Source organism: Juglans regia, chromosome 8 (assembly GCF_001411555.2).
Source record: "Juglans regia cultivar Chandler chromosome 8, Walnut 2.0, whole genome shotgun sequence".
Lineage (NCBI taxonomy): Eukaryota > Viridiplantae > Streptophyta > Magnoliopsida > Fagales > Juglandaceae > Juglans > Juglans regia.
Window position 1 is genome coordinate 15604249 of NC_049908.1, and position 27221 is coordinate 15631469.

A 27221-nucleotide genomic window follows, 5' to 3' on the forward strand; every position below is an offset into this window, starting at 1 on the left:
TAGCCATTGTAGATCTTTAATCAATTGCTTTTTGCTTGTATGTATTGGCAAGTGCAATAATGTAGATCATTTGCCCAGGCAAATGAAAATCAAGATATTTCTACAATTTCCCCATGTATTCGTGTGTTTGGATCAGTTAAAATATCCTGAAACGGTTTCTGCAAGGCTTCGCAATTCTGACTTCCAAATTCCTTTCCCGATTAATGACAAATGAAACCTGAAGTCGAAGAAAATAAATAAATTATGGAACTAGTGGTAGTAGTCTAGTAGATAGATATATGTTTAATGGGCATAAGACAATAGAGATTAGAAGAGAATGGTACCTTGTTGGGAAAAGAAATCACCAGTAAAATAATTAGTGAACTTTGCGAAATACTTATCGTTCGGGAGGAGGTTGGAAATAAGGATGCCTTAAAGCCTCATCAACACTAAATCTATCCTCCTAGAAATTCACAAGCATTTTAAATTCCCATTACATTTAGTCATGCATCAAGTTTCCAAGCATTTTAAATCCCCATTACATTTAGCTATGCGATGAAAAACTTACCGGATCCCAAATTAATAGATGGCGCACTAATCGCAAAGCTGCTACATTTGGAAACCTGTAGACATCGTGAAAAGAAGATATTGATGAGCTAGCATTCCCAAGAACTAGACAAAATAATAAAATGATGTGTACAAGTATCGAAGAGATGCATAGTAGCATAGACACAGACCCTAGTTTCAGAGGATCTCTACTCTTTATCTGATTGGAAAAAAATTCTTCAGAGCATTTCCAGGAGGCTGGTGAAAGTCCAACCTGAAGATGAAAATTTTATTAGTACATGTAGAGACCACAAAATATACACATGGATTATATACTTTGACCAGAGAACTTTTTTCAGCACTGTATTTTGCAAAAGGATAATATTCCTCAAAGCTATTATTAGCTATGCCCAACTCAAAGTTCATCTGGAAAACTCCCCCTCCACCACAGGGGGACAGGTGCCTTCAGCTAAGTTTGGGTAGTGAGGTAATCTCAGATGATCTGTGAATAATAGTGAAAAAGTAATGATAAAATATTGAATAGTAGTGGAGTGATCTCAGCCTTAATCTATTTTCATTAATGAACCACCAGAGCTGCATGTCAAGCCCTCACCTAAAAAAAAAAAAAGAAGCCCTCACCTAGTAGGACACTGCATCATCAGTTTGCACTAAAAATAACTAACATCGTTTGGTTACACAAACCATTTCAACTCATTTCATCATTACAACTTTTCCAAATTTTCATACAAAATACAATAAACAATTCAACTTTTTCAAATCTCAAAACAAAAATAATATTAAAAAAATTATATTCAAATAATATTTTATTCAACTTTCAACTTTCATCTCATATTATCTCATCTGTGTAACCAAACGAAAAGTATAATGCTCAAATTCAAAAATCACCTAAAAGTATATTTCATGCACTTCTCAAGCCCAGCTACTCTGAATGAATGAACAGTCACTCTTATACATAAAAGGCAGGGATGTAAATTCTACTTCTAGAAGGGCAATATCATTAACCAGAATTAGCCCAAAAGCAATAAAACAAACTCAGAATCTCAAATTCTCCCCAAAAGATAAAGAATAAGCAAAGGAAAGAGGAAGTGCCAAATTATTATCAATAACACTTTCAATCAAAAGAGTCCAAGTAAATGCAATACAGAACTAGCAACCTAAAGTATTGGACAGCTCAAAGTCACAAAATTACATTTATATCACGTTAGAGAAAAACTTCAGAAATTTCCTATAATGAAGCCAAAATAAGAGCCCTTCAACACAGAATAGTAATGTAATACCGTGTTCACTCCATTTGCATAACACAAGCTTCTGGAGAAGTTTATATGGTATTTTGCTCTAATTGTTTCCAATATTAAAAACAAACCAACTTGGAATAGCAAATCATTGATATCCAATTTTATGCAGAATTATTATAGATTGAGGTGAAATTTCTATTTAATTTCTTTACCTACTAATAGCTACAAACACCTTCACATTGTTCTAAACATGAATTACTCCCGCTCAAATTCCTAAATATCAATAACACAATTGTTCCAGGACGTAGGTAGATACCATGATCTAGCTTGAGACCCCAAACCATGCTTATAACCACCAATTAAGCATTAGAAAATCTACGTTAGGAATTAAGCATGTCAGTAACAATGTTCTCAAAATAAAATCTATTTCTGAAGTAAAGTGAGGGCAGAATATGAAGTAAAAAGAGTGAACAGTACATTCGCACACTAATAAACACAGGAGAACACTTGGCAATGAAAAATGGTATGTTGTTACACTTAAACAAACCATACGATGGCACTTGGCAATAAAAGATGGTACACTTACTCGGTCCATTGAGTGCTGGTGTTTTGAGGAACTCCCAGAGATTAAGATACACAATTCCATGAATGATCTAAGTCTGTCATCATAAACAAGTTTCAATAATCACTCTCAAGAAGTTCCTAAAAGAACAGACCAAAAGCATTCACTCCCAGAGATTAAAATGTTACTCTAGACCTAGTTGCAAATCCTACTTGCACAGTTCTTAACTTTCCTATCGACTCAATCGATTAGTTGAAGGAGTGGGAACACCAATGAAAAAATTATTTGGGATAAATTTAGCATACACATACAAGAAATTTGTCATAGCAAATCTTTTGTCTTGAAGCAAGACTACAAGTCTACAAACATGATACTATAAGAAAATTGGGGCCTCGTTTGTTTTCAGGAAACTTCTCAACTCAACTCATATCATCTAATCATTAAAACCTTCTCAAATTTTCATACAAAATAAAATAAATAATTCAACTTTTTCAAATCTCAAAATAAAAATAATATTAAAAAAATATATTCTAACAATATTTTATTCAATTTTTAACTTTTATCTCAATTCATCTCATCTCATCTCATCTGATCTGTGAAAACAAATGAGGCATAAAGCTCTACCCCCTATGACTCCAAAACTAGAGAGTGGGACCGGGAGCTGCAGACTAGTTGACTCCAAAAAGACAGGTTGCCAGTGGTGAAGTTACTTTGAATGCAGAAACATGCAACAACTTAATTTATTTTTGATAGGTAGAAACATGCAAAAACTTTATAACAGATGTTAAGAGTATAAAGACAAACATAACTAGAACTAGAAGCCACAATAAATTGACTAGATTAGGAAGATGAGAGAGAGGGAGGGTGAAGATTTTGGGAACTTCAGGCGAAGGAGAAACAGTGAGATAAAGGCTGGTAAAGATTAGATACAGAATATCCAGTATTGTAAAGAAGAATTTAACTTCAATTAAAACCTAGTATAAACCATGTCCTTCACAACCTCCAATAAAAAGCTAACACATCAACATTTTATTGAAAAACACACAACACGCATACAAAATTAAAGATCTTCAAGGAAAAAAAGCAAAAATTAAAAACGGTGGACAGCCATTCACAAGGAGTCTTCGTGCCACCACAAGGAGTGCCCCATGGGTGGCTAGCCATCCCATTTGGGGTGTGACCGTTCACCTTGGGGCCAGGTTGGTGAGATCCATCCCATTTGGGGTGTGACCGTCCACCCTGGGGTCAGGTTGGTGAGATCCACCCCAGTTGGGGTGATCTGCTACCACTCCGGCACCTGGGGTGGCAACCCTAGGATGGCTGCTGTACTAGCTTTTTTTGTTTAATTTTTTGTTTTTAAATAATCTGGTGTGGTGCATTTCTTTTTAAAGTGTAGAAGCTCTAGGTGGCACACACTTAAAAGAAAATGGTTCAAACTCTAGGATATAGGATGAGATTACATGGTTATGAACTGTTGCTGCAGGGACATGCACAAAATCGCCATTACATGGCAAGATCTCAGACAATGAAAGCATCATGCCTAACAGTAATCACAAAATAAATTAGTTATCCTCCCTAAACATTTCTTAGCAGTTCAACGCAGTCAGATTTAGCATTATGCTATTAGGCAGCTACAGAATGATCACATTGATTACTGCTACATTGCTAGGCAGCCTTGCACCTAAATCGGAGAGTCATCTCCATATGAGAAATCAGAGTCTCAAAATTTTATTTTCAAGCATGCCAAAGGTTGTATGTAACGATGAAACTATCAGTACGAGCCATTCAAAGTTCCATGAAGAAGAATTTGACCAAATATTAAAGTCTTGTCAAGTGCAGAACTCACTTATATGCGAGCTCTTTTAGGCCTTCGTTCCAACCCTTAAGATGCTGGTCTAAAAGAGCACGTGTTAAAGCACTTATCTGAAAAACATTTGGTGATCCTAGGATTAACTCTAACATCACAACACCAATGCTCCACATATCATACCTGTCAAATAAAACCAGAAATGGTGATTATCAGTGCAAAAATCCAAATGATATTAAATCCAACTAATGATGATGAACTTGCAGCATAAGTCCGTAAATTCCCATTCTTGAAAAATCAACCAATAAAGCTAACTTTACAACTGGTATTTTGAAGATTGACGTACTTCAAAGTTGTACTTATTGGCCCATGATAGAAACTTGCATTGAGAAGTGCTTCAGGTGGAGCATACTCGTAAGTTTGTTCAGCTCTGAGGTAACCCAAAAATCAATATATGGATCACAACATTAACTAAGATATTAAAAAATAGATAAACAAGAATTAAAAAGCTTTCAAATAGAAAAGAGATACCTAGAAGGTCCAGTGGAACCATAGAAATGCTTCATTGTGAAATCATCTATCGCACTACCAAAGTCAATAATGCGCCTGAACAATTGGAGAAAAAGGGATTAACCCCTTTTGCAGCATGGATAAATACAAAAGCGCAGTTTCAGTAACATTATTATACATCAAACAACAACGAAGCATTGATCATGAATGCTCTCTAAGTTGAATGAAAGAATAGTGTGCAAATGGATGCATGCCACCAAACAATGATTACTTTTTAGGTTACATTATAAATAGTCTGGAGAAGTAAAGAAGCAATTTCAAACAAGGCACCGGAATCTTTCTGTGACAAATAATTGCTCTCTAGGTAAAACTGCTTTTTTGGTGGGCAGCCAACCACTCAATATTGGATCCAAAAAAAATGGTCAAACCAGCTGGAGAATAATGAGATGACCAACCCAGTCCATGTGAAGTACATCTTGGGCCAATTCACTAGGTAGAATTTCTATTCCTCCCCAAATCATCCCATAAGAAATCTCTCAGCAACTTCTCAGCAAAATGCTCTTAATCAATGTTATCCTGTCTCCCTTGGAGAGATACATCCTCTCTCATCTGACCAATCGACATTCAAGTTTCTCATCACATGGATCAGGTAAATCATTGGCTTTTCACCGATATGTCGTGGCCCCTAGAACTTGTTTGCACCCAAGGATTTGAACCTTAGACCTAGAGGGGGCATACCACTAAGACCAAGGCCCTTGCCACTTGAGCCAAACCCTAGGGTAGAGTCAATTCTGAAAGACAAAACACCACCTTCTGGAAATGCATTGAGCTATACAATTGCACTGTTACCCCCAGAAGCCGCACCACCTCCACATATGCAGCAAAAAGTCCTAATGTACTAATCACATGCCTTTTCAAAGTCTAACTTAAATAGAGCACCCATCTCTGATCTTACTCTCCTGTCCAAACATTCATTAGTAATAAAGACGAAGATAAAGAATTTCCCTTCCCCAATACACACTTTTGAGATTGAGAGAATTTTTCCCAACACCAACTTCAATCTATCAGCGAGGACATCAGTGATGATTTGTAAACTCAGCTCTAAATACTTGTGTTGGAAGTCTTTGATGTCAACGACCCTCACACCTTTTTTTTTTGCCTCACCTTCGGAATAAAGATAATAATTGTCACATTAAGGCTTTTGACAGTTCTTCCATCAGCATGAAAGTCACGAAAACCCTGATTACCTTTCACCACCTCCCAACAACCTTGGAAAAAGTCCATGTAGGATACATTAGGTACTAGGGCTTTATCAACATTCATTTCTTTTACTACCGCTTGAACTTCAGTTTTCCCAAATGGCCTTTCCAAACAACCAGCTTCTTCCTCTGCCAGTACCTGTAAAGCCAAGCCATCCACTTTTGGTCTCCAGCAGTGTTCAGTGCATCGTTTCAAGTAAAACTATATAATCTGCTCCTGAATCTCTTCTTGTTGGAAATTTCTATGCAATTTATGCTCAAGTAGTCTATAGAATTCTTTTGTCGGTGTGTAGTCTATAGAATTCTTTTGTCGGTGCGAGTAAGCCACCTGGTGGAAAAACAACTAGTGGCTCTCTCTCAATCACAAGACGCCAACCACAAGGTGCTTAATTTCAGTCTTGAACAAATCTCCTCCAAAAGGGTAAGCCTCTCCACCCCACTACTAGTGAAATCCTTCCTCACTCTTCTTCAACTCTAGTGCCCTTTCCTCTTCCAAATCTTCAAAGGAACTGGGTTCAACAAGAAAGAGCTTCTTCTGTTTCCTGACATTGTCAAATGCTTTGCATGTTCCAAAATGTCAAATTGGCTTTCAGAGCCGTGAATTTGTGATAACAAATATAACTAGGGAATCCTAGAAAACGATATGAAGTCAAACTTAATAGCACTTCTAAAAGTGCCCACAGTCCAAGAGAATGAGAAGTGGGGTGAGCAGTCTTGGATGTCTTCGTTGGGCCACTTCTAGAAACATTTCCCATTTGGAAGAAATAAGAAATCTATCAATCTAAGGCTATGGTGACGTATCCTGGTTACTCGACCATGCAACCACTTTCCATTGGAGGAGCGATGAGGTTATATTTAAAACAATGCTGAGAATCCCACCATAAATAGAATAGAGTGCACAAGCCGACATTTCACTTAGAAATTGGATAACATTGAAATTTCCCCCAATGCAACACCATATTTCCCACCATCTAATCATTTATGCCAATTCATATCATAGAAGTTTCTATTCTGATTAGAGTTAGGACCATAAACCCCAACAAATTTCGCACTCTAGTCAATGTTGTCGTTTGGTTTCTTGAAAAACATATGGCATCTGTATTCCATTCCCTTAACCAATTTCGCACTACAAGGTATTTTTCTTCCACATTCAAGCCTCTCACATTCCAAGGTAGTATCCTCGGCTTCATGTGGGACTACCCTTCCCCTTCATCACTATTTGCCTAGAACTACCCGAGTCAGAACTAATAAAGCAACTCAGACTTTTTAACTTTGTATTGTCTATTCTAGGGGTAGCCCTTGAATCCTTCAATTTATAATAATTTATTTTTTAACTGGTCAATGTTCTCTCCAACGAAACGACAACACCCATGCTGGCAGTGAAGGAACTTGATGTATTGCCGAGACTTGGGGGAGTTTCTGGGTTTGCCGCCAACCCATAACTTCAAATGGTGACCATGGCCCCACCTCCCATGACGAAGAGAACCAATTTTCGGTATCTCTTTAGGTACCTTATGGGTCAACACATATCTTCGGGCAAGGTGATGACAGCAAAAATGTAGCTGTTGAGAAGGTATGGAATTTGTATGCTAGAGATGGTGTGGAGGAAATGATGGGGTTGTCATTGGTGCCTGCCGAGGAGGAATATTTATGGCCTGGTGCACAGTTTGGAGCTGAGTTTGGGGAAGATGCTGTCCCCCTAATATCTCTTCCACCGATCAACAATATAGCTGGTTAATCATCGGATTGAGTTTTGCAAAAGGTTAACAATATATAGCAGTGCGTGGGGATTACATGTGGAGGATTTGAGGACCAATTCACAGCACTACTAACTGCAATTGAGGCGGATCACTTAATTGGAACAAAATCAAGATCTAAGAAGGGCAGGGAGTTAAAGCGTCTTACTTGGGCAATCAACTATAATGCTAACAGAGGTAGTCCAAGTCAAGGGAGGGCAAAACCAGTTGTATTCTAAAGCCCAAGATTTTAACTTGGAATGTCCGGGGACTAAACGAGTTTAATAAGTGTCCCCAAATTACAAACTTGCTCCGTTTAAGGAAAATTGATATTGTGTATTTTCAGGTATAAAAATGGAATATATTTCTCACAGTATCATTCGGAGTTTGTGGAGTTTCCAATACGTAGGATGGCCCTATTTAGCTTCTAAGGGAGCTTTGGGTGGAGTATTAGTTATGTGAGATACAAGGGTGGTGAAGAGAGAGTTCAGGAGTGTGTTGGAGAGTTAATAGTGGCTTGCTTTTTTAAAAAATGTGGTCAATGATTTCAAGTGGGCCTTTTCTGGAGTTTATGGGCCAAACCTAGATTAGTGGGACATGCCTCGGAACATTGGTGGTTGCTTCAACATTACTCAATTCCCAAGTGAGAGATCGAGGGAGGCATGTCTTTGTCCCAAGCAAGAGATTGGAGGATTATTCACATGGTCATCCAATCGGGCTTGGTCTAGATTGGATAGGTTTCTAATTTCTCCCACTTGGACTTTGTTCAAATGGTTTCCCTATTGTGGGCTTAATGTTCATGGTTTCCTTGTATCTATTTCTGCTTCCTAGCTAGATGTTTTCTCTTGTATACATTCAGTGTACTTGGCTATCTAATAAATTTTTACTTATAAAAAAAGGCTATCTAATGGGCCTTTGATTTTAATAGGCCAAGGAGATGTGAGTATATGAGATATATCGCGCTGATTGGGCATTTTTACACTGTGGATCCCCAAGCCCACTTCCACAATATTTAGAAGATCACCTTATCATCTCTAGTAGCTTTGTCTTCGTAGAGAGCAAGGAGCTATGCAACATCTCTAGTGACAACTTACACAGGGAATCTTTGATTGATCGGCTACCTTGGACTGACCAACAACCTTGGAATGACCTTCTCTACTTCTCAAAATCCTTGGGATTACCAACACTGCCCTTGTACAAAATTTCAAGTTGCTTGTCGCATGTGACCCTTCAGAGCCTTGGTATAGAACTTAGGGCTGAATAGAAACCGATATAACCGGCCACCAATGATGCGAACCAACCGGCCGCGTCAGGAACCGGCTGGAACTGGTTGGTGTGCGGTGGTTGTTTGCTCAAACCGAAGTTGGTCAGTTTGGTCCAGGTTTGAACCACTGTCAAACCGTCGAACCAGCTGATGGTATATTAGTTTAAGTTTTAATATATATGAAAAGACATCGTTCCACTTAAGTTTAAGTGGAACGGCATTGTTTATGCCTGTAGTTGTGTTTTAAACACAACTGAAACAACGCGGTTTGGTATTAAAAAAGTGGAACGATGCCGTTTGATTTAAGCGATATTATATCGTCTTCAACCTCCCTTCTTCTTCCCCGATCGATTTCCAGTTTCTCTCATCCTCTCTCTCTCTCTCTCCTCTGCAACTCTCTCTCCTCTACTCTCTCAAACCACTATCGCTGCTAGCTCAAACCGAGAAACCGATCGTGAACCCCCAGAGTCGATACGGCCGATTTTCTCCTCTCCATCGACTGGTTACGGCCAGTTGCTCCTCCATATTTCCTTGTCGGTCTTGCGCAAAAACCGTGCCGAAGGCATCGGTTTTCACCCCTAATAGAACTATTGGTTAGCCATCATAAGTAGCACTTCTAGCACAACTTCCATGGCCCCCAAATATGTCTTGTTGGAATTCCTTTGCCCAACTTGAGTCTTTCATGGAGATACAATTCTTGGAATATAGCCCACAAATGTCCAGAAGAATGATGGAAAAGTGAATGGCCGAAGGCAAACTACTGGGAGTGGGAATAAGGCTCTAGCCCATAGCGCTAGCCCTAAACTCCTTCAATACCATACCTATTATCAAATGCTGAACTAAAGAAGGGGTAGGATAGACATGGCTACTCCTTCACCCCACAGCTCAAAGCCTCAAACTTTGCATGTTGTTCCTGATCCAACCACGAATTTATTATCCATACCATGCACATGCCTAAATTTGTACATATGATAAAATCAATCAACTTCTCAAATTATAAACACAAGCTCATCAAAAGCGCCTATATTTTGATTCTCTAATAGTCAATGTTAGAAGCTAATGACGTTTAAAGTAAATGAAAATAGAAAATTCCAAGTGAAATACAATAAAGGTAGGATATACTCAACAGTACATTTTGGTGGTGACATTCTTATCTCCAGTTGGACTTTCTTTTAGGCATCTCCCTGTGTCTTGATCTTCAAAACATATGACCATGTTCTCTTTCAAATATAAAAGAATTCCATGTTAGCTTATTCAGCCAAATATTAGTCCTTATAATTGAGCAATGCAAAATCATCCTAACATAAGGCAATGTCCATTATATATGCGTGTGTGGCATTTCATCACATTAAATACAGGTCTCTAACTGACATGAAAGCAACTAAAGACTGGAAGTCACTCCACAAACTTAAGAATACATTTCATCAGAAAACCAAACATGTGAGTTTTGGCCATTGAGGTAAAACATGCAAGATTGCAAACAGATGGGCGGTGAAAGTTGCAAAATCATGCAAAAGTATGTCAGTTTGTTTTCTTTAAATTCTTTTCATAACCAAATAACTGGATAACGTAGGACCTTACAATCGAAATAATGCTGATTAACCAACAGGAGAAAAAGAATGGACTAATGGAGCTCGGATTAACCAATGCCAGCCAATTGGTATCTGATGACAATATCTAAATGTGTATTTATATATCAAATATATACATATATAAATATATATTTATAATGCAATGTACAATATACATATATATATACACACACACACATATACACACTCCATTAATTGACAACTGGCTCTATCATAAGGCAAGTATGCCCTCACCGGGTTTGATATCCCTGTGGGTGATATTGCGATCATGACAGGACTTGATCCCCAACAACTGAGCACATGAAAAAGATTGTGTCAGACATCTAAATGAGCACAACAGGGAAAAGAGAAAGAAAACTACTAAAAACAGGACATATCTGGTACAAATCCAAATTCAAACTTATAAAACCTACTTCAATCAATAAAAACACATGGATAACCTTTTTTTACAGTGCCTTTTATTAAAAGAGTACAGGAACACAAAGGCTGCCTAAATGCAATGAGGAATAGAGATCACTGTCACACCTACCCAAGTACATAGGGAGGATACAAAGGAAACACCCAACTAACAAGAAGAAGAAAAAGAGCAAAAGTCTTGAGGTCTGGAATTCAAGTGATACAAAGTTGTGGTGGGTAGCCATCCAAACATAAAAGGTGGCGAAGATAGTGCTTTTAATTCCAAAAACATATGGGCTAGGGCTAGGGCTTTGTTAGGTTCATTTTCCTAGATGGGCTTAATGTTCCTTGTATGCTAGGTGTTTTCTCTTGTCTACATCCTATGTACTTGGTTACGCCTATTGGTATTAATAAATTTTTACATATAAAAAAAAAATTCCAAAAACATCCTTTCTCAGCCTTCAAAAGTTCAAGCATTGCACTCTTGCCAAATACACCACAATAAGTATAGGGGGACCATCCTTTGAATTTCTATGCCTTACACAGGGTTTCCATCAACAGCTCCACTCGTTGAGGTATAACCCACTCAATCTCCAATATTTTAAATATTACCACCCATAACTCAACTCACAATGTTGCAAAAGCTGATCGATGCTTTCCCCATTTTGCTTACACATGGTAGACCTATCCGATACCATAATGTGCCTCTTTCTCATGTTATAGGTGGTTCGGATCTTTCCTAGGGCTGCCAAGCAAACCAAAAAAAAAAAGCTTTGAAAGTGCATTGGTCCTATGAATACATTTCCAAGGAAATAAGGAGCCAAATGAAGAGATGGAACACATTGAAATAAGATTGACCTGAAAGAATACAATTCATTGAAGAATGAATAGAACATCTAAATTTTCAATCATGTGGCAATGCCGTCTCAAAATTAATAGCCTTCCACACCCTAACCCAAACCGCCTGCAAACCTCATTGGAACATCATCCTCCCTACATGTTACCATATTTGGCTCCCACCACCATTTGCCACACCATTTCCCTCTTCATAGCATACCTTCAAAGCCATTTTCCCAACAAAGCTTTGTTGAAGAATAATGTTTCAAATCCCCAATCCACCTGTCCCACTTAACTAGGTGAAACTTAAACTCATTGCCTAATCCTCCCACAAGAAGTCCCTTTGAAGCTTATAAAAAATGGCAGGCTATTCACACAGGCATAGGGAATAAAAACAAGTAATAAGTAGGAAGATTGGAGAGAGTTCCCTTGATCAGTGCAACACACCAGCCTTTGGATAAGTAACGCTGCTTCCATCCTGTAAGATGGCATTCCACCTTTTCTATCAGACCATCCAAAATTGATTTCATCTTGAAAGACACTCCCAAAAGACCCATGTTTACATAGGAAGTGATGATGTCCTACCACAAAGGATACTTGCCAACAACTCCAATCAGCACTAATTTAGACATGGTCAAATTTATTTTCAAAATGAAAAAGCCATATGCTCTTGGATGGCCTCACAAGAGATGAGACAAGACAGACTCTTGGTTATTTGTGGCGCATGTAATTGGACAGACTCATTAAAAGTACCCTATCCAACCTACTGACGTATTTCCTCTCTTTATTTCTGCTTCCATCACAGGTAGCTACCGCATGGAAAAAATATAGCGGGATTTCCTATGGGGAGGGATGAATGATGAGTTCAAATTTCATTTGGTAAAATGGGCCACCACTTGTTCCCCAACTTATCAAGGAGGCTTGGGTATCCGAAATTTGCAGCTTTTTAACAAGGCGTGGTTGGGTAAATGGCTATGGCGATATTCCCTAGAACATGGAGCTTTGTGAAGATCAGTTTTAGATTCAAAGTATGCTAGAGCATGGGGAGGTTGGTGCTCGAATGAGGTGAGTGGGTCCTATGGGGTGGGGCTCTGGAAGCACATAAGACGTGGATGAAATATATTTTCTAGTTTTACCCGTTTTGAGGCAGGTGACGGGTCCTATATCAAATTCTGGCATGACATGGTGTGGTGACAGGGCACTTAAGGAAGCCTATCTAGACTTCTTTGGTATAGCAAGCATGAAAGAAGCCTCGATCACGGACCTCCTTCACTATTCTAACGGCACCCCCCAATGGAATGTCACATTCCTTAGAGCTGTTCATCATTGGGAAGTTGACACAATCTCTAAATTCTACACCCTAGTCTATTCAATCCCTATGAGAGGGGGAAGTGAAGACAAACTTTTTTGGCATCCCTCGGTGAAAGGGAAGTTCATATTTTATTCCTTCTACCAATTCATCTCTAAGCGTAATGCAAATCAATTTATGTGGAAGAGCATTTGGAAGACAAAGGCCCCCTTGAAGCATCATTTTTTGTATGGACAGCTTCTTTGGGAAAGATTATCACTATTGACAACCTAAGAAAACGCTTTATCATAGTATTGGATTGGTATTGTATGTGTAAAAAGAGCGGAGAATCCGTCGATCATCTACTAATGCATTGTGAAATTGCCACGACTTTGTGGAATGACTTTTTTACTAGGGTGGGTGTAGCTTGAGTGATGCCAAGAAGGGTGATTGACCTCTTAGCTTCATGGAGAGGTCTTCATTGTTCAAGGCACTTCTTAGATTGCTGCAATTTGGAAGATGGTTCCAATATTTCTATGGTGGTGTCTTTGGAGGGAGAGAGACAAGCGAAACTTTGAAGATCGTGAGCGGTCATTGGATGAACGTAGAACCTTTTTTTAACACCTTGTTCCAATGGTCGATTGTAATTGATTTTAATGGCATGACTATTCATGAATTTCTTGTATCACTAGAACATCACTCCTAGGCGTTGCTCTTATATATGTCCCGTGTACTTAGGCTTTGCCTATTCTTATGATCTCCACCGCCCTGGCTACATTTGGAATAATGGCAGTAAATGTAACACTGAGGCTATTCTCAAACTTGCCACGAGCATGGAAATCATGGAATACATAGTCTGTTTTGAGAACATCTCAACAAGACTGAAAGAAAGCTTGTGAGAAACCTTTAGGGCCTGAGGCCTTATCACCATTCAGATCTTTCACCACTTGAAAGACCTTATTCTCCTCAAAAGCCACTCCAACCACTCCAACCACCCCACATCCTCCTCAACAATAGAATTGAGACTAAGACCATCCAAACGCAGCCTTGAGGTAAATCGTTTTGAGTAGTGTATAAAACAGCAAAATATGTTCTAGCACTTCTTTGGTGTCTAAAGAGAGTTCCACATTAAATAAGTAGGGATAATCGTATCATTTCTATGATTCGAGTTGGCATCCGATGAAAACCATTTGTATTTTTGTCTCCCTCCTTGACCCAAAAGGATAATCCTTTCCAATTTACTAGAGACCTCATCCCTTCTCATCAATTTGACTTCTGATAAATGAAATTCTTCTACAATAATAACATCCAACTCTCTGAAATCCTCTGATAAAGTGCTGCGCTCTCTCCTCAACAAGACCAAATAACTCCCTGTTCCATTTCTTGAAGTGCAACTTTACTGTTTTTTTTTTTTTTTAATTTGCAAGCCAAGACAAAAATAGGAGAACCCTAGAAGTTATAGTTTGTCCACACTGCTCCACCTTATCCACAAAGCCTTTAGTTAGCCAGCCACATGTTCTCAAACTTAAAAGGATGTTTGCTCAACAGCCCAAACTTAAAAGGACATTTGCTAAACACCTTATCACCACAGATGAGCAATAATGGAAAGTGGTCAGAAAGTAATTTGGAAAGCCAACTTTGAGAAACATCTAGGAATTGGGCTTCCCATGCAGGAGAGAAGATAAATATATCAGTTCTTTTTTTTTTTTTTTTTTCTTTCTTTCTTTTGATAAGTATAAATCTATCAATTCTTTTTGAATTATAATAAGTATACACCTATCAATTTTAGACCATGATGGAGACTCTCAGTTGTTGGACCATGCGTATTAGCCTCCTACAAAAGAGAGATCCACAAGACCCTGCTCAAAAATGAATTCAAAGAATTTCAGCATAGCACGAGAGTAGCGGGTGTCTCTTGATCATTCACTCGAGTAACAAATTGTATTAAAATCACCTCCAAGACACCATAGGAGGTCACACCAACTAACTAAACCCACCAATTCATCCCAAAGAAACCTTATGACATCATCTTATTTGGACCCTAAATGCTTGCATAAGGCCAAAGAAAATTGTCATGAACATTCTTGAAGGTGCAAGCTGTAGCTAATTCCCACATATTCCTCTTTTTTCCTCAACCCTTCTATCCCACATGATTAAAATCCGTACAGAAGTTCCTTTGGAACCCAATAACACCAATCTATGTGTTGGCAGCCCCTCACACTTTAGAAAACAGTACTAGTGACAATAGCCAAATTAGTCCTTTGTAAGCATACAATATCTGCCTTCTACTCCTAAAGTAAGTTCTTGATTCTTGAGCACTTATGCCTCTCGTTTAGCCCACATACATTTCAAGAAAAGATCTTAGGCTCTATCCTTAGAAAAGTGTCCCTCTCCCTCTACCCGACCTCTACTAATTTTCTCCCTTGAGGTCGTAATTGGAGCATGCTGGCCTTTTCAACTCAATGTTCCCTTAAGCCGATGATCTAACCCAGGTTTTTTCGGTGCCAAGATGTCACAATGCCAAACTTCTACATATTAAAGATTAAAAATAAATTGATTTTAACCCAATTACAAGGATGATTCACCAATTGAAGATAAGGATCATAATTTTCTCATAGCCTATGTATGCTAGTTAATTTAAACATTTTTTGAAACATATACATCAATCTTTTGATAGAACTTATAATATTTTTTATGACAAGGAATGCTGAAGACCATGCAAACACATCTTTAGCCCTGTTAAACTCTAGACCCGTGTAACGTGTCTCCATCACACGGATCAAGTAAATCATTGGCTTTTCACCAATGGGACGTGGCCACTAAAAATCTTTTGCACCCCATGGGTTCAAACCTTAAACCTGGAGGGATCATATACCACCAAGACCAAAGCACTTACCACTTGAGCCAACCCCTAAGGGTTGATGGAAATCATAATATTTTTAAAGCAACATTGACTTATCTTTAATATTAACCAAAGTCCATTTGCCTAGCACAGGATTGACATATCATTGAAAAGAATAAAATGCCTTAAGGAGGTGCCATCCATCTTTAATGGAAAATTTTCTGTACATGGAACAAAGGGCATCCATGCAACCTGTCAAGTTGGAAAACAAAAGAAGAGTAAGAGAATTGTGAGACAAAAGGTCTGTAATCCCATGAAAGATTCCTTTCATTACATACTGGTAGATACAGCAGTAAATTACAAAAACATCTCTCATGAGATGAACCTATCTGATAAAATGATGGGTTTGCTCCCTGATCTCAAGCAGAGGTTTGGGAGTCCTAAAGTAAAGTATTTCAAAGCTCTTCTTGGGAAATGGTTATGGTGGTATCACCAGGAAGGGGAGTCTTTATGGAAGGCTGTTATCGATTCCAAACATGGGACTGATTGGCAGGTTGGTGCTTGAATGAAGTGAGAGATGCGCATGGCGTGGTGATGGGCGAGGGATCCAGGATCAGATTTTGGTATGACATTTAGTGCAGTGACATGGCCCTCAAGATTGCATTTCCTTCCCTTCCAGATTGCCTTAGACCAAGAGGCTTCGGTGGCAGACCTTTTGGATAGCTCTAGTGGCTCTTTAGTGTGGAATCTTCGTTTTCTTAAGAGTTGCCCATGATTGGTAATTGGGCGATATTTCTGCACTTTTCATCCTGTTGTATGCCTCAAGCATTGGTAGTGGTGAGGTGGATAGGATGCTTTGGTCCCACTCTAGGATTCATGGTCCAATCCTTGTACAAGGTTATGTCTTGTCAGATCCATAATCCTTTTCCTTGGAAGAGCATTTGGAGGAGTAAGGTCCAAGGTGGCTTTCTTTGGTTGGACTGCTTCACATGAGAAAATTATGACTGTGGACAACTTGAGAAAGCATGGACTGATTGTTATGAATTGGTGCTACATGTGCAATAAAAGTGAATGATCAATGGATTATTTATTTCTTCTACTGCATTTAGCTTGAAAGGAATGGTGAGAGTTTTGAAGACCGGGAACGATATTGCTTGGGTGGTAAGGGTCTTGTGGGATAATATCTTTAACAGGATAGATATTGCTTGGGTGATGCCTAGGAGGGGAGGGTGGTGGATCTTCTTGCTTGTTGAAGCAATCTTCAGGGTTACCAAATTGCTGCCATGTGAAAAATATTCATTTATGTCTTATCTGATGCATTTGGCTTGAAAGGAATGGTGAGAGTTTTGAAGACCGGGAACGATCCTTGGAAGAACTTAGATGTTTCTTTCTTCATACCTTATTTTTATGGGCCTCCGCTATTGTCTTCGATGGAGCTAGTTTTCATCATTTTCTTTTTGGAAGACGAGGAATCCTGGAGACCATGCAAACGCAACATATCTTACTCAGTTAAATCCCGGACCCGTGTAATGTGTACCATCACACGAATCAGGTAAATCATCGATTTTCACCCAAGTGGCTTATCCTATGGAAATTGTTTTGCACCCAAGGATTCAAGCCTTAAGACCTAGAAGGAGCATACCACTAAGACCAAGGCCCTTACTATTCGAACCTTGTATCCAATTCTAGCTTCTAGCTTCTAACTTGCAATTAGGTGTTGTCCTTAGGCTTCACCCATGTACTTAGGCTTTGCCTGTTTACTTGATTCAATAAAATTTTATTTCACTAATAAAAAAAAACATGATCAAGATAAACTTGTCCAGCCAATAAGAAACATAACTCTAACTATGAGATAAGGATAAGCTTCTATGAGATTTGTTAGCACAAGCCAAGCAACAATTCCTACAAAATATAGCAGCATAGAATCTAAAGAAGTAAAAAATTGAAGTGACTAGGTTTCCAAAAACTTCATGACAATCAACAATCCAAAACCTGTATTGCAGACATACCAACTGCCATATAAGACTCCGCATTTCCTGTTGTCCTGCTTCTGTAGTCTTCAACCAATGCCACCATTTTGAGGGACGCAATATCTGAACGTGTTTTACATGTTCAACCCCTTCATCAGCATTTTTATCTACATCTTCCACGGTATACATAAGCTTTGACAAGGACACACCTTCATGTCGAAATACAAGCCATATTTCATTAGATCGAGATTCGAAAGACTCTACATATCTTGCAATATGGTTCAGACCTTCTTCATATGTCACCCTTTGAGTTCTAAATTTGTTGAGAAATACATTTTCAAAACTCCAAGTATTTTCATGGACCATTGTATCATTTATCTCTAATGGGTCAGATATTCCCAGCTGTGATTCATCCACTACAGTATTTGAAGTTCCAGCTGATAGCAAGCCTCCAAGGCACTTAGATGCATTTAAGAAAACTTCACCAAAATGCTTCTCCCGTAGACCACTTAAGTAAACGGCGGCTCCCCTCTCCACCTATTCATGGCAAGCAAATAGTCATCCATGCTAATCTTGATACATATTCCATAGCGAATAAAACTATTGTAGAGACAAAAAGACATCAAGGATCTACATGCAATTCTAAAGTTTCAATGTTAGTTTAAAAAAATATTACCATTATACGTTTCAAAATGAACAAGTTCTCATCAGCAGGATCAGCCTGACTATGAGTAGATGAACTATGGTTTGAGTTAAAATGAAAAGAATTAGGTGAGATATAATTGTTCTTTCCATAACAGTTTGAACCATTGTTTTCTTGACAACAATCCCAATGAAAAGCCAACCATACTTCACCATATGATCCCCGACCAAACCTCTTCTTTAGTTTGTACCTAACAACCACAAAGGAAAGAGTGCTTAGGGATATCTTCTCCAAGAACAAAAAGAAGAGTAACTTCATGTATGACACCAAAAACAGTGAAAATAAGCATACAGGATTTATATTCTCTTAAATTGGTTTGCATACAATGAAATAACCAGGCCATTAATAAGTTAATGGTCCATATTAACCTAGGCCAGCCAGAAGTAAAATGCATTAATGAGCAATACTAGCACACAATCATCATCATGCATCCTTCATTTTAGCACATCATGCTACGACCACATCCACGGAAGGAACTCAGCCAACATATTTCTAAAACAATAGTGAATAAATTTTTTATAGATTGCACATTTTGTAATATTCTATATCCCATTAATTCCTAGTGCTGAATTTTCATAAAATGTCATGTTGGGTTGAAATTAATTTCTCCTGCATTGTCAGCTAAATTGGTAATTTGCCCTTTTGTATGAGAAAATAGCACCACTTTGACCTACATTTTCCCCCTTTTATCTGATATACTTTTTTTTAGCTTTATTAGTCAATTTACATCTACCTCAGGACGTACAAGCTCATTAGAGCTCTAACACTGGAACTGCTCTTGCATCTGCCCCTTTTCATAGGGTATTACTGTACAATTTGCATTTAAGTACAGGGCTGTGTGCAGACCATTTATGTCAATAGTTCCATCATTTAGAGCTCTAGTCATGCATGCCAATTGTTCAACAAAGTGCTCCATGCGACAAACTTATTAAATAAATAAATAAGGAAAACATTTCATGTCATCCAATAAAACACTAGAATGAATACTCAGTTTATTGGACATTGTTGGATATAATTATCATTTTCCATTTATGAGGAGCATCTCAGATAGAGAAGGCTAAGTAAGTGCTTCCTTAACAGGATCATAATGATTACTGTTAGTACATTTAGACATTGATGAACACAGCAGAGGTGCATCGCATGCCTTTCGGATCTTTTATTATTATTTTTTTACATGCATAATTGCTTATGTCAAAATTGAATCACTTTAAAGTACATACCCTCATAAGGCTAAAGTTTTAACGATAAAGTTAATTATGAAAAATAAATCAGACAAAACGTACCTCAAGTCCGGCATCGCATACTCAAATGATCCATAATTTGAACCAGTGTCATGGAGTGGAATCGACTGAAGCAGACCAAGAAAACTAGCAAAGCCTTCAGGATTTATGCACTGATCTTTAGCTCCATCAACAGTCATACCAAGGTAGAAGCACAAACTCTGGTCATTATGCAAATCTAAAAGTCCACCTAAAATCAAAATTACAAAGAAGAAATAAATTAGCTGTTGTTAATAAATAAGTGTTATTAGCAAAAATAAGGCAACTGTCTGACTCTCAGATTCAGATTCATTAAGCACCAAATATCATTGCATTGAGATTATGCAAGACTGTATCTAAATCTAACAATGTATTATTAAAAAAAATATCAGACAATATATTGATATTACCGCAAAGGGAGATGGATTCAAAAAGGAGACTAATGCACATTAATTTTAAAACAAAAGAAAAAATAGAGTAACTTAATATGCTATAAATCCAATTTGCTGAAAGCAGTCCTAGAGGTAATACATGGCAGCATACAATTACAAAAGAAATACCAAGGATTAAAGACCCTCGTGAGACCTTCACTTACCACACTGTTGATCAAGGGCCTCAGGTAGAGCCTGAGGTAGGTCATACATATAGTCTGTCTGGTCATCCTTTCCAGCTTGCAATGGGTAATCCATATGTTCATCAAGGTTCTCAAATAAATGAAAACAGCCAAAATTGCAATTTTTCCTCTTGACCTAGAGCAAGAAACGCAGCCACCATCACTCATGCAAATCTTTCCCAACACAAATGGTGAAGAAATTAATTAATTCAATAATGGTCTTATTATGTGGACCCAGAATTCTTTCTTTCAACCACAACAATTTCTAGATCAATAATGGGGAAACGCTAGATCACTTGCTACTTCATTTTGAGGTAGTCAGGAGTCTATGGTGAACTTATTTACTAGAATGGGATTAGCATGGGTAATGAATGCCTAGAAGGTTGGTGAATTTCCTAGCAAGTTGAAAGGACCTTCAAGGTAATCCACAAGTTGCAGAAATATGGAAGATGGCTCCATCTGTCTTTTGTGGTGCATTTGCAGGGAGAGTAATGATAAAAATTTTGAATTACGGACAAACAAGGATGAACTTTAAGTCTTCTTCTTCAACACCTTGTTCCTTTAGGCAATTGCGATAGATTTTAATGGCTAAGTGCCAATGACTTTCTTGCTCCTTTGGGTTATGCATTCTAGTGTGGTGGATCTTCTAACACCTTGAAATTGGCAGTTTGGTAGTCATCTATGTATGTTGCTATAGAGAATGACATTTCTTTGGAGAGAAACAAATGATCATAATTTCAAGGCAGTCGGGTAAAAGCACATTCAAGCGCAGAGTGTAAAGGACTGAAGTGCTTTGCTTTTGGTTTACCAAAGCACACTTTTGGAGCTTTTTTATTGAATTTAGAGCTCATAAAAGCGTGTTTTTTTAATTTTGTTTGAAAAAAAAATAGAAAATATCATTTCAAAACTCAGAAAATGATGTAGACAAATTTTTTTTTAAGTATTTAGTTGATATTGAAGATCATTTATATACCATGGTGTTAATTGTTTCTGCAAGTGATGTATATGATTTGAAGCTGATATAATAGTCCAAGTTGGCTTTCCAGATGGATTGATATTGCTTACGTTAGTATAGAAGTCAAAATCTACAGTTCGTGAGTTTTTTTTCATGACCCTTTTGCTATATTTCAATTCAACCATGTACTTTAATTTGATTGTGGTTATCTATATTTAGCAAAGCACAAGAGATTTATATAAAATGCTTTTTGTATAGGTGAGAATTAATAAAATGTTATGTTTAAAATTAATGTAATTAGATGATTACTTAATTGTTATGTTGCATATTACTCTTAACATATTGGGTAAATAACTCAATAGGCTAAGCATACTAACATCTTGCTTTTTAAACATTTTTTCATTGTATTTTATGGATTGTTTGTTGTTTGTTATATTATTCATCATATTTTAAAAAGTGCGCTCTAATTCAATGAGGCGTGCACTTTTGCTTTGTCCCTTGCGCCTTGCGCCTAGGCTCTAGACGGCATTTGTGCTTAAGTAGGCTAGCGCTTTGCTTTCAGACTTGGCAATAATATATAATACTAAGGCATCCAATCCAGAGAAACAAATGGATCAAAACAAAGAAAAAAAAAATCCTTTGCTTTTTGACTTACCAATAATCTTTCAAACTTGTCCACAACTGGATGAGTAAGGTCCAATTCCACTAGGTCAGAAGTGGTGCCATCAGCTGATCAGGGTGACAACAGTAATGAGTACAATAGCAGATAAACAATCATCACAATTAGCATATACACAAAGATACAAATTTGTTATATAGTCAACAAAGAAATCATTCAATATAATCCACATCACTTGATTCATCATCTTAAGTTTTTGACATGGTATCCACAACTTTAGACTATCACTTGTCACCACCAATACACCAAAGTAGTTTTTTTTTTCCTTTTAGAAAAGGCAGTTCACATAAATGAACAGCAAAAAACTAACTTGAATGTATCTAAGGGACACACATGCCCAAATCAAAAAGAGCCGATGTGCCTCATATAGACAACAGTCAGATATCAGTAATCATAAACTGCAAAGATGTAAATGAAATGCATAAAGTTAAAAAGCAGACACATAGTAGAGAAAACACTACAGTGATTTCTTCCTTTTACTACCAGTTAATATGCATCTTGAAAACCCAAAAGTTGCATCAACTGGGCTAAACCAGCCAGTTTAGACTTCTAATTCATTTGGTTAAGATGCAACTCAATGAAACAAAAGTATATAGCGAGGAAAAAAAAAAAAAAAGGCATTTAACTTTAAAGCACCCCATATTGGTTTCCCTTACTTTTAAACCAAAACAATTCATAGCATTTTTTCCTTTCAAACAGAGCAAGGGCTAGTCGTGGGAAAAATGAATTCTGAAGTTTTGGGTTATTGATGTGGCAGTGGCTCTAGTACAAACTGAAAAAATAAAAAGCAGGCAGAGCCACCTGAGCGTTTATAACTGAACTTTAGAACTCCTGTTGCTGTGACATCTCTGTCTCCCTCTCCAACACACCTTTCATTAAGTAAATCTTCAGAAAAACCCAACAATCCCAAACGAACCACAACAGCTGCTACATTATCCATACTGCCCTTTTCAAAGGCCGTGTTAACTAAACAATCAGCTAATGAGTACAAGCATGAAGCAGAAAGTTCTGATCTCGAGGTACCATGACTCTGCACTTCCCACAACAAATCACAAACATCCTGCATGCTCAACTTCTCAAAAATTCCATCAGATGCAGCCACAAGATAGCTATCATTCATGGTCAGAGGTTGCCAATCTGTGACCTCTGGTGCAGATATAACACCAAAACTGAAAATAAATCAAATAAATACAAATCAGAACAAAAAAAAAAAGTTTTTTTTTTTTTTTTTTGTGCAAGGTCAATTGAGGGTATTAGATTATAAAAAGGAAATAAATGCGAATAAACAGACCTTCATTATGATATCTTTTGGAAATTATAATGGGTCAATTGAGTTTTTCAACACAAAATGCATTTCTGAAATATTTATGATATTTTACAATGTTTGGTGCAGCTTCAAAACCTCAATCAACAAAAAGGCATTCCTGATCAACAGTAAACAAAGCAAAACAAAAGTGCAAAACAACTTTGATTAATTAAAGCTTCTCTTTGAAAGACAGTTTGAGCATGTTGTCCAAGCCCATCATTGGCTACCAAACCACCCACTGCACCTCCTGCTTAAGCTGTTGACAGCTCACTCAATGATACCAGCATTTTCCTAATCATCCACGCCTCCGACCTCATCCAAGCCCCATAGAGAAACCGACAACACCTTGTACTACCATTGCCTTTGTTGTTAGCTTCTGGATTCTTGATGTCTCTGACATGTTGCAAGGTTCATGCCGTGCCTTGTCCTCCAATCTTGATGGCAATGGCCAAAATAATACGGGCATTGCCAATGCGTTTTGCTCATTCATACCAATCAGCAATAACCTCAGCTTTGCCACCGAGTTGTGATGCTCAATGATGGGCAGGTTTTCTAGTTCAGATTTTCAGGGATTATCGACGAAAGTTCATGATGACAAACGATTTTTTGGGTAATTTAATCAATACAAAAATTTTTCAACACCATTTCAATAGTTCTGTCAAACTACTAAAAATTAGTCATTATTCCCAAAAATTTTATCTTTCTGGAAGAACTATTCTATTAGCAAGAAAAAAGTTATTCCAAATCCACAAATTTTTTTCTGTTTGTGAATCTGACCTTTTAAAGGACACATCACCAATTGCTCGGGAAATAGCCAACTGGCCATTTACTCGGGGCACACCACCCAACTCCAAAACATACCCACCAGCAGTTTCCACCCTCATCCTTTCATCATCTCTATCTGGATGATGATCTCTGGTCAATTCCTTGACATAAAAATGCACCAGTCCATTGGAGGAAGCTGCTTTGAAGTTGTCATAATCTGTTGCACGGGAAATAGCACCATTGCGTCGTTTCTCCCTGTATAGCCTTATTAGAGTCGCTGCAATTCACAACCACCATCATTTAAAAACCCTTTACTATGTTTTTGATCAAATGAAAAGTAAAAGAATGGCGCATAATCAAACTTTGCATTCAAGGAATATGAACATGTGTAAAAACAGAGAATTAAACCATGAGAATTTAAACCTTTAGCCTCTGCAGGAGACTGGAATTTCTCGGAGCACAGAAATGCCTTCGAATCTCCAATGTTGGCAACTAAAATTTGACCATCTGCTATTAGTATGACTGTGGCTGTAGAACCAGAATTAAGATGCCTTCTAGACGCCTCCTTCATGGCTCAAGTAAATGTATGTCAAATCAAGACCAAAAACAATGGATAACGCACAATAATTCTTAAACAAGCAAAGAAACATCAAACAGAACTTGCCTTAGAAAAGGTCACATCAATGTCATGGATTGCCCTCAGCAATGCTTCCTTCAAAATTTCTAAGTGAAGAGAATCATCAAGATCCGCTGGCCACGAATACTTAAACCTAGGAAAACAGTCAAAATCTAAAAATATCACTCCACAACATCTTTCCCGATTTAAAATATGTGGTGAGACAAACATGCAAACGAACACCATTTACAGTATAAGGGAGCTGTACCAAAATAGAAGTTTCATGCTCTAAAAACTAACATCCGGGTAAATAAAAAGAACCAGATAACTAGTTCAAATGAACTGCCGTATGATTAGAAATATCGAGTGTACACACGTCAACAAAACATCCCTCAGAGAATTATAATAGATGATCTCGAAAGGTAAAATACGAAAAATTGACCCTTAAACTTTTTAATGCGGAAAATGTGGAAAGTACTTATTTCAACAAAAGTAAAAATAAAAATAATAACGATAATAGTAAAAATAATTACGATATTGAAATGTACGTATACTTAAACACGATCACTCTCCAGGATTCAAGTCATGCTGACCTAGTAGTTCTTTCATCCCAGTTAAGCACTCGAAAAACATCATATTCTCTCTTATCCAGAAACCTTCCGGCAGATTTCTTCGAAAACGTTGCATCAAGAAGGAAATACGTATGCAAAACGAAATACTCCAACAAAAGCTTGGAAGCCATGTCACTGGCATCAGCGCCATTATGGCCATCAAAAACCGCAACGATGCCGACTACAACCTCCTTGACCCCAATCTTACCTGCTCCAACATCAAATTAAGATTATATGCAATTGCAAAACAGATCACGTAAAGACAAAGCCTTATTAACGCAAAGAGTACACATTTCTAACAAAATCCTAGCGCTCGCGCGCGCACAGAAAGAGAGAGAGCGTACCGGGGAAGGGGATGCGAATGTCGAGGGCACAGAGAGTGCGATCCTCCTGGGAGTTTCGGCGACCCTGAAGAGTGGCAGATTGGCAACGGGCGGTGGTGGTCCGTGAATCGAGAGGAGGCTTTGAGAGGTTCCATCGGGGGCATTTGGGGGATCGAAAAACCGCCGGAGCACCGCCCTCTTTGTAAACCGTCAAGCATGTGGAGGATTCTCCGCAAGAGGGCGTAATTGCATAAGAAAGAAATGCTATTATTATCAGGAATAATAATAGCTCAACTCTGGATGCTTCAATCATCCGCTACTGTAACATTGGCTATGGCGTCTGAATTCTGAAGTCTCGTCGATACTTGTTGCGCTAGAGATTTCAGGCTCGGGGTCGAACAAGCAGCATCTCATGTACCTTGGGCAGAGCTGAGAAGCATAGACGAAAAGAGAAGGAAGAAATCTCCACTGGCAGGTGAATTTGTACACGTGGCAGTGGAAAAATAGGTGTCAATAAGAGTAGATTTTTTTTTTTTATTATTATTATAACTGAAATTACGTTACAACAGTTCAAAAAATGCTTTTAACAAACTTTTAAGTTGGATTATTAAACATATTTGAACTTATTTTAATTTATTATTATAATTTTTTTAAATTTTAATATAAAATATAATAAATAATTAAATTTTTTAAATTTTAAAATAATAATAATATTAAAAAATAATATTTTTATAATATTTTATCATCTCAATTTAATTTAATTTAATTCAACTACCAAACACAACCTTAATTTAACTCATCCTTTCTTTTTACACCAGCTCGAAAGAAAGCTGCTTAGAGGCTTCCGAATCTTCAGCACCTCATGTTCTGCATTCATACGGCCAGAGCGGCTTTCTTAATAGCGATTAAATTTTTTTTTTTCTGAATTTTTGATAGATCATTATGAATTAGAGCTGATCTTTGTTTGGGGCTTTGCATCCTGATGTATGGGTCTCATCGTTCGTAGTTGATGGTAACTTTTCTAGTTTGTGAAAAAATTCTCTGGTTTTGTGGTGATGCTACCAGGAAGAACACTTTTGTTTCGCACAACGAAGAACACTTGTGTATGTTTTCAGACCTCGTGAAGAACACTTGCACTCGCTGTGAGTTTTATTTTTTTATTAATATAATGAGTGTTGCTACAGGAAAGCTCTTGTACTGCACGAAACGCACGAACGGTATCAAGGTGGATAAGTATAAGAAAAACAAAATAAAAAACAAAACAAAACAATAAAAAGTCAAAACGGAAGCTTCGTTAAAAATAAAATAAATATAGGTAAAAGTTAATATTAAAAATATTTATTTCATATATATATATATGATGTGGTATCATTTAGATCATACATCTTCTTAAATAAATATTAAAAATAATCAATTAAAAATAAACATGTAGTAAATGTAAAGTATACATTATTATAATTATTTTTTTCTGACATTACTAGAATATTTACTTTTCTCGACTTGCCTTTCAACGTAACAAGGAGTCCATGACAATCCCAGCCATCCAA

At 37.5% G+C, this 27221-nt stretch overlaps 1 protein-coding gene across 4 annotated transcripts; it reads right to left on the reverse strand.

The window, feature by feature from the left end:
• On the reverse strand, nt 1-26126 carry LOC108986512. 4 transcript variants are annotated; one of them, XM_018959156.2, is made up of 21 exons: nt 25696-26124; nt 25334-25559; nt 24789-24894; nt 24548-24689; nt 24137-24401; nt 22855-23222; nt 22030-22103; nt 20402-20555; nt 19831-20017; nt 18521-18737; nt 17884-18381; nt 10746-10803; nt 10052-10139; nt 4682-4756; nt 4497-4580; nt 4190-4333; nt 2368-2440; nt 717-799; nt 548-602; nt 324-442; nt 1-217 (listed from the first exon to the last, which is right to left on the reverse strand). In XM_018959156.2, exons 1-20 carry the CDS (start codon nt 25985-25987, stop codon nt 377-379), a joined length of 3255 nt encoding a protein of 1084 aa, XP_018814701.1. In that variant the 5' UTR covers nt 25988-26124; the 3' UTR covers nt 1-217; nt 324-376. The 4 variants fall into 4 exon arrangements, with proteins under 4 accessions (XP_018814701.1, XP_035549116.1, XP_035549117.1 ...); XM_035693223.1 differs by lacking the exons at nt 1-217; nt 324-442; nt 548-602; ... (1 more) ...; nt 2368-2440; nt 4190-4333 and having other exon boundaries at nt 4682-4786; nt 10047-10139; nt 25696-26126; XM_035693224.1 differs by lacking the exons at nt 1-217; nt 324-442; nt 548-602; ... (1 more) ...; nt 2368-2440; nt 4190-4333 and having other exon boundaries at nt 10047-10139; nt 25696-26125.
• Nucleotides 26127-27221: the final 1095 nt, after the last annotated feature.